The 8,472-nt window shown below is 33.5% G+C and overlaps 1 protein-coding gene across 1 annotated transcript in view; it reads right to left on the bottom strand.

Moving 5' to 3' along the window:
* Positions 1 to 1,599: 1,599 nt before the first annotated feature.
* The window catches only part of LOC135212294 (5-hydroxytryptamine receptor 2A-like), a 339,446-nt gene continuing 332,573 nt past the window's right edge, over positions 1,600 to 8,472 (bottom strand). The window contains exon 2 of the mRNA XM_064245720.1: positions 1,600 to 1,712. Within this exon, the coding sequence (XP_064101790.1) occupies positions 1,648 to 1,712 (65 nt within the window). The 3' untranslated portion in view covers positions 1,600 to 1,647. The remainder of the gene's footprint in view (positions 1,713 to 8,472) is intronic.

Raw genomic sequence — 8,472 nt, 5'->3', positions numbered from 1 at the left:
TCCTCCACAGGGCCTTTACACACTAGTCCAGTTTGGATGGCCTTTCCACGAAGAGGTCGTAACTTTGGCGAACTACTTTAGTAATAACTGTTTTCCTCAAAGGGTGTTCTTCAGAGCCTTAAACAAGTTCTTAGACAAGAAAATGGAAAATGCCCACTGCTATCCATACTGTGCCGAAAATGAAAATGTTTGCAAACGTTCCCTTATTATTATGATGATTTTTTTAGGAAAAAGTGTCTAAATTTAATTCAGAGAGAATTGCCTGCCTTAAATCTAAAATTGATTCCCAAAAATCCTTGCACCATCGGGTCCTTTTTCAAGCTCAAGGACAAAGTTAGTCCGTTGTTTACGTCCAGCGTTGTTTATAAGTATACTTGCCCAGGTGTAACCAGGGATTACGTTGGATGTACCAAACGACTGCTAAGGGTACGCATAGACGCCATAGAGGAATTAGTTTTAGAAACTGGAAGCAGACTGTCCAACCAAGAACAATCCAATATAAGGAATCATTCCAATTATGCAAAACATACATAGATAACAAAGATTTCAGATAATAGGACAAACGCAGAAAAACAACTGACCTAACAACCCTAGAGTCCATAATGATAAAATTAACTGTCCCATCATTAAACACCCAAACCTCATCTACACAATTGTTCATTGCTTAATGGCCCTATTTGTCTTGTCGTTGCCTTACTGTTACGTGTGTGCCTTGTTTATTATTACTGTAACTTTGTTTCAACAGTTTCCTTTCAACTCCCGTCTGGGTAGGTCATTTCCGTGCCAATGGTGTTGTGTTTTTTTGTCTTTTTTGTTTTTTATATACGTATATTTTTAAAATGAGTGAACATTTAAATAAGTGATTTTAGTTATATTTTATTATAAGTGCGGTTTTATGATTAATTATTAAGAATCAACTCGCTGTATTTCAGCCTTGAAGATGCAACAATGTAGTTGTGAAACGTCGGCATCAGCAATAACCTTCAATTATATCGATTGCCTTTCCCTGGAAGCCTACAAATATATATATATATATAATATATATATATATATAATATATATATATATATATATATATATATATATAATCTATCTATCTTAGTTATATTTTATTATAAAGTGTTTTTATGATTAATTATTAAGAATCAAAAACTCGCTGTTATTTCAGCCTTGAAAGATGCGAACAATGTAGTTGTGAAAACGTCGGCATCAGCAATAAACCTTCAATTATATCGATTGCCCTTTCCCTGGAAGCCTACAAATATATATATATCTATATATATATATATATATATATATATATATCTATTATATAGATATATATATATATATATCATCTATCTATCTATATCTATCTATCTATCTATCTATATCTATCTATCTATCTATCTATCTATATATATATATATATATATATATATATATATATATATATATATATATATATATATATATATATATATATATATATATAATATAATATTAGTGTGTGCGTATGTGTGTTTGTCCTGTTTTGTTCTTATCCACTTTACTGATAAGAAACGAGAAAAGAGACGCAATAAAAATAAATTCTTACCTCATTAGACAGCTCCCAAGGGCAATCACTAAAGCTGCAACCGAGAAGGTCAGCAACTGCCAGGCTGAGGATCAGATAGTTGGCAACACTCTGAAGGTCCTCTCCAGCAAGATGGCGGCTATGACGAACACATTCCCTGGAAAGGAAGGGAATGGAATATCAGTTGCTACGTGTTTATTGAGAGAGAGAGAGAGAGAGAGAGAAGGGGGGGGGACCGAGACGAGAGAGAAGGGGGGGGGCTGACAACTGAAATAAATGGATTTTTTGAAAGACATATCAACTATGTGTAATTTTAAGGGAAGAAGAAGAAGAAGAAGAAGAGAAGAAGAAGAAGAAGAAGAAGAAGAGAGAGAGAGAGAGAGAGAGAGAGAGAGAGAGAGAGAGAGAGAAAAGCTGACAACTGAAAGAAAATCGACTTTTTTTGAAAGATACATAACCATGTGTAGTTTTTAAAGGCAGGAGAGAGAGAGAGAGAGAAGAGAGAGAGAGACTGAAAAAAAGAAACTCTTCCATAACGATATAAACCATGTTCCAGTTGTTAGGGCAGGAGAGCAGAGAGAGAGAGAGAGGAGAGAGAGAGAGAGGGCCAAATTGATTTCTAGGGACAGATGCCGTAACTCCATTTTTTCTAGATATATATAGAAAAATAAAACCCTTACTCAAAGATTTATCAAATCTTTTAGAAATATTCAAATATAATATTTTTTGATAGCAATTGTATATTAAAACAATTTACTATTGGAGATTGACAAAATCCAATTTAGAAAAGGGAAAATTCCGTACACAAATACTTGTTGTTAATGAAATTTCTGTTAGAAATTCCACGAACACTGAATGCTGTTCGCTACGTATTTCGACTTACATCCACAAACAAAATATAGTGAGTGAGCGATTGATAACTTAGGTTAGCTGCCGTTGCCAAAGGGCTTGATGCAATTATATCCCGCGGGGATTATTGCTTCGCAAATATTTGTCGTTGAATGCGCCCGTAGAGAAAACCAATTGTTTCGTCGTCGTCAAGCGTGAAATTATATTGAATTTACCCCCCCCCCCCCCAGCCCCCCCCACCCCCCCCCCCCCCCCCCACCCCCCCCCACCCCTCAGTTTTCCTTCCTCCAAAAAACGCAAAGAAATAAGAGATGGAATATTTTGATGTGAAACAATGTTGATTTGCTCATTTTTCTGTGCCGTGATAAATTAGATTTACCCTTTACGCCGTATAGTGTAATTCCGGAATGATTCGGACAGTCCGCTGTGGCAGCGTAGTAAATATAATACTATTTTGTTTTGGTAGATAACTTCGTGTCTAATCTTCTTTTTTAGTTGACCATTAACTTGAATCTATCTTTTACCCGACTCGTTCAGGCGTAGCGTAAGATACTGGTAACGTATGAGTCATCTATCGCTTATTATGGCCATGAGACTTGAGTGTTTAAGTAAATATTAGAAGATTTTATAAGGATGAAGAGAAAATATTCCTTAACAAGTCAGGCTATAACGTTAAAATGAGAAAAATAAAATAAGAATGTAGTCATGTGGAGGCTGCATATCAGATAAAGTTTTTTTGAAATTTTGGATGTTATATATGTGTAAAGAAGCGCATATGTACACACAGACATGTATATATACCTATGTAAACACTACAAAGTCACATACACACACACACACACACACACACACACACACACATATATATATATATATATATATATATATATATATATATATATATATATATATATATATATAAACCACCTGACCGTACTGTAGTTATTTATTTTAAAAAAATCAATTTCCTGCAAAGGTTAGGTATAAGGTTAGTTCAGTTCCCAAGGCAGGGACCATCACAGAATCGCATTCACTCGGCAAAGCGTTGACCGCCCCTTACAGTCTACGGTCTCACCCAGCCACATTTCACTATTCTATCCCCTTTTATGCGCGTAACCCGGCGGATACCGGCAGGGGGTGCACTTAGGTCCATTTCTGTGATATATATCATGATCCAATAAAGTATGAACAATTTCCAGAGGCTTCGACGGCTCAATGGGGATTAGGTAAATGCTGGGGGTATGCTACAAACTTTAACATTCATAGGACAGTGCACTTCCAGGCTTATGAATGCGTTATGCTTCCATGTCTGGGCAAATACTCGCCGTGCAGAGATGGCCTTTGCTTACTTTCCTTGACACGCTGCTGTTCTTTGTGTTTAATTTTTTTTTATTTTGGGATGATTCATTATATTTTTTATTAGTTGGTTATTGCGAAATAAGTATACAGCGTCGTGTAGCGATTATGTTGGTTAAATTTATTGAATTGAAGACTTTTTGCCCAATTATTTCGACATTTTCAGTATGATTTTGTTCCGTAATTGCCTTTTATAATATTTTTTTCCTTCTTTCGTATCTCTTTTGTTAGTTTCATACATGGTTATTTCATTTAAGAAGCAATATAATCACAGTTCTCAGAGTTAACAATGTTCAATTTTACGGAATTGGTATAAATTTAGGATTCAGCTGTGAGACGTTTTTAAACTTTCAACTCGAACGGATTCTAACAGATTTGCTGCTCTTATCCTACTCTCTTAATTGGCTATAAATGTCGGTTTTATTTTTAAAGACATGTTACATGAAAAACAGGCACATAAATAGCTATATGCAGTATAAAAAGAAGAGATTCGATCGTATACACTTTGATTTCAATTGGAAAATGTTTAAAAAACTGTAATATGGAACATAGGATAACATTCCAAAATACTTCAAAACTCAAAATTATGATGCTTCCATTTTCCTGTTAATGAAAACGAACATCAAGAATATGTCATAATGTTATGGAATACGAATCTCTACAATGCCGGTTAAGAACAATGATCAAGCCAGTTATTACCAGTCTGCCATCGGCCAGTCTACCAAGTTCGGTACTAGTGTCAGCTGAGGTCAACAAAAGGGCAAAGGGTTAGTAACGACATCCCTAGAGAATTGTTGGGAGCTGGAAGCTCAATTTGTTTTTCCAGGGTCAGCTTCGCTGAATGGGGAAAAGTCCGTATGGTGAAAATATATAGGCACTATATATATAATATATATACTATATAATATATATATATATATATATATATATATATATATATATGTATATATATATATAATATATATATATATATATATATATATATATATGTGTGTGTGTGTGTGTGTGTGTGTGTGTGTATGTGTGTGTGTGGGTTGGGTGTGTGTGTTTGTGTGCGTGTGTTTGTAGTGTGTGTATTTATAGATACGAACTGGTAATCTTCTTAGGCACGAAGATATAGTAATTCAGTTGTATTCCACATAGGAAAATAAAAGAAAAAAGGTATATCTCAGAAAATGCCCAACAGTTTCGTCCTCCAATGGACCTCCAATAAACGCTCCAAGAAGAGGTCCATTGGAGGACGAAACTGTTGGGCATTTTCTGAGATATACCTTTTTTTCATTTCCTATGTGAATACAACTGAATATATATATATAGATATATATATATATATATATATATATATATATATATATATATATATATATATATATATATATATATTGCATTTTCGTTCGATAGCTTGCACTGTGAATATCCGAGGAACTTTCCCGAAAAGAAAAAAAAAGGAAAAAACGAAGGAAACGAGAGGAGAGAGAGAGAGAGAGAGAGAGAGAGAGAGAGAGAGAGAGAGAGAGAGAGAGAGAGAGAGAGAGATCCAGTACCCATACCGTTTTCTGTCTTTCTTCCCGAGAAAAATAACAAAATGCTTTTACCACCTGCTCTGGCCTGTCTGGATGTTTTAATTAATGGACCGTTGCCGTAATCCACGGCCAGTACCATCCATCTTCAAGCCCTTTGATCATCAAATGTGAGGTCCTGTGTCTTTTATTTTTATACATAAGTGACTTATATATAAGTGAATCTTCTGGACCTTAATCACCTGCATTAATTATTGGCGTCTTCGTGAAATTCCTTCGGACTTACTTGAAGTTCTTCGTGTCGTATAATCTTAATTAACTGGATGCAGTAAAGATGTGCTTTTATATAAATGTTGCTTTTACCGAATCCATTCATCATTAGCGGTCTCATAACGTCTTGGCAACCATAATTCAAACTTTCTGCAGTTCCTTAAGTGTATTTCTTACATAGAAGAATACCACTTACCCATGGCAGCGTGATACATAATGTAAGTGTCTCAGTACGGGAGAAAGTCCATTGGTGATAGATTTTGTAAACATAAATTTGGCTTAACGTCAAGTACTGAATGTGTATCGAGATTGTTGCAATTTCATTCGTTTGCAGAAATGCGGAATGCGTCTTGGTTTACTGGAAAATTTTCCACACACAGTCCCCAAGGAATGAAGTTGGATATCTGTTTTATGAAATAAAACCTAATTATTGACAATTCATTGTCTCTTTTTAGATAATGATGATGATACTTTTATTATTATTATTATTATTATTATTATTATTATTATTATTATTATTATTATTATTATTATTATTATTATTATTATTATTATTATTGCTCTATCACAGTCCTCTAATTCGACTGGGTGGTATTTATAGTGTAGGGTTCCGGGTTGCATCCTGCCTCCTTAGGAGTCCATCACTCTTCTTACTATTTGCGCCGTTTCTAGGATCACACTCTTCTGCATGAGTCCTGGAGCTACTTCAGCCTCTAGTCTTTCCAGATTCCTTTTCAGGGATCTTGGGATCGTGCCTAGTGTTCCTATGATTATGGGTACAATTTCCACTGGCATATCCATATCCTTCTTTATTTCTATCTTCAGGACTTGATACTTATCCATTTTTTTCCCTTTTCCCTTCTCTCTTCAACTCTGGTGTCCCATGGTATTGTGACATCAATGAGTGATACTTTCTTCTTGATTTTTGTCAATCAACGTCACGTCTGGTCTGTTTGCACGTATCACCCTATCTGTTCTGTACCATAGTCCCAGAGGATCTTTGCCTGATGTTTTCTATCTCTCCATCAGGTTGGTGTTCGTACCACTTATTACTGCAAGGTAGCTGGTGTTTCTTGCACAGGCTCCAGTGGAGGGCTTTTGCCACTGAATCATGCCTCTTTTTGTACTGGTTCTGTGCAAGTGCCGGACATTCGCTTGCTATGTGGTTTTTATTATTATTATTATTATTATTATTATTATTATTATTTATTATTATTATTATTAATTATTATTATTTAGAAAAACATCTCTGGTCTTCTGCAGACCCTTTGAAAAAAAATCGACTTAGTGTCAGCCAAATTATTAGGAAGTTGATAATTAACACGAGGAAATAAATAATTTAGTTTTATAACTATTAGTCTCCGGGAAATGACTAAAAGTTACATGAGTGAAATTACGCAAGGAAATTTACCTCTAAGAATCATATAACAACAACAACAACAACAACAATAATAATAACAGATTTTAATAGTTTCACAGAACTTTAAATATTCCAAAACAACACAGATAAAGTCATCTTAAACCCAGAGAAAAATAACGTTGAAGCAACATATCAATCATCATCGCAACGGATAATTTGGTTGCTGCTCTCGTCTATTTGTTTTTATTTTGGGGGAAAGGTTATTAGGAATCCACGAGGAGAAATAAACTGGAATGTGATACGGAATTCCAGATTTTCTTGAATTTTCTGGAATCTCTGTAATGCTGAAAAGGTCAGACTTCGACGCAGGGGAAAATGTAATTCGTAAATACCATCATTTAAATTTTTTTTTTCTTCATCTTGATGGGAATCCAGAAAATATAATAATAATAATAATAATAATAATAATAATAATAAATAATAATAATAATAGAGAAAACAAATCCACACTTATGTAATTGTACTTACATTTAAAGATAAAAATGCAAAACTGTGGATTTGTTTGTCCGTTTTAATAAGAATATTGATAATAATAATGATAATAATAATAATAATAATAATAATAATAATAATAATTAACGAAAAGGGTCGAATAAAAATGAATAAATTACACAAAAATTGACTTTTAATGGCAGACGCTAATTCAGAGGCAAGACCAGAGTAAAAAAAAATACTGCGGAAGACAACCATATTTCCTAATGCAATGAAATAAAATGTTATATTGAAAAGAGAGAGAGAGAGAGAGAGAGAGAGAGAGAGAGAGAGAGAGAGAGAGAGAGAGAGAGAGAGAGAGAGAGAGAGATAGCAAGTAAACTCAGAATAAGAAAATTTGGTCAGTAGAACTAAAATGTCACCGTCTGTTAGAGATGGCTCGTGACATTCAGATTGTTGTTCCAGAACTGTAGGATTTGTGGGGAAGGTGGGAAAGCGCGGTAATGGCTAAAAAATATGACAGTAGGCAGAATTTGTCTTACGGAAATACGAAGGAACATAATAATAATAATGATAATAATAATAATAATAATAATAATAATAACAATAACAATACAATAACAATAACAATAACAACCAATAACAATAACAATAATAATAATAATAATAATAATAAACAAGACTCTCGACAAGGTAAATGCCCCTGAAATAGCACTTGTTTTTAATGACATTGTTCTAAAAGTGAGACTCCTTCCAATAATAATAATAATGAATAAAATATAATATAATAATAATAATAATAATAATAATAATAATAATAATAACAATAAATATAAGAAGATAAGACTCTCCACATGCTAAATGCTGCTTAAATATCACTTGTTTTCAATAACACTTCCCTAAAGGAGGGGGCCTGGTTCCAAATAAATAATAATAATAATATATTAATAATAATAATAATAATAATATAATAATAATAATAATAAAATAATAATAATAAATTTGGATATTATACTACACTGTTAAACCATGGTATTCACGTATATATTCAAATATGTGTGTAGATACGA

Source organism: Macrobrachium nipponense, chromosome 40 (assembly GCF_015104395.2).
Source record: "Macrobrachium nipponense isolate FS-2020 chromosome 40, ASM1510439v2, whole genome shotgun sequence".
Lineage (NCBI taxonomy): Eukaryota > Metazoa > Arthropoda > Malacostraca > Decapoda > Palaemonidae > Macrobrachium > Macrobrachium nipponense.
The sequence above is the reverse complement of the archived record's forward strand: the minus strand, read 5'-3'. Positions and strand labels throughout refer to the sequence as shown.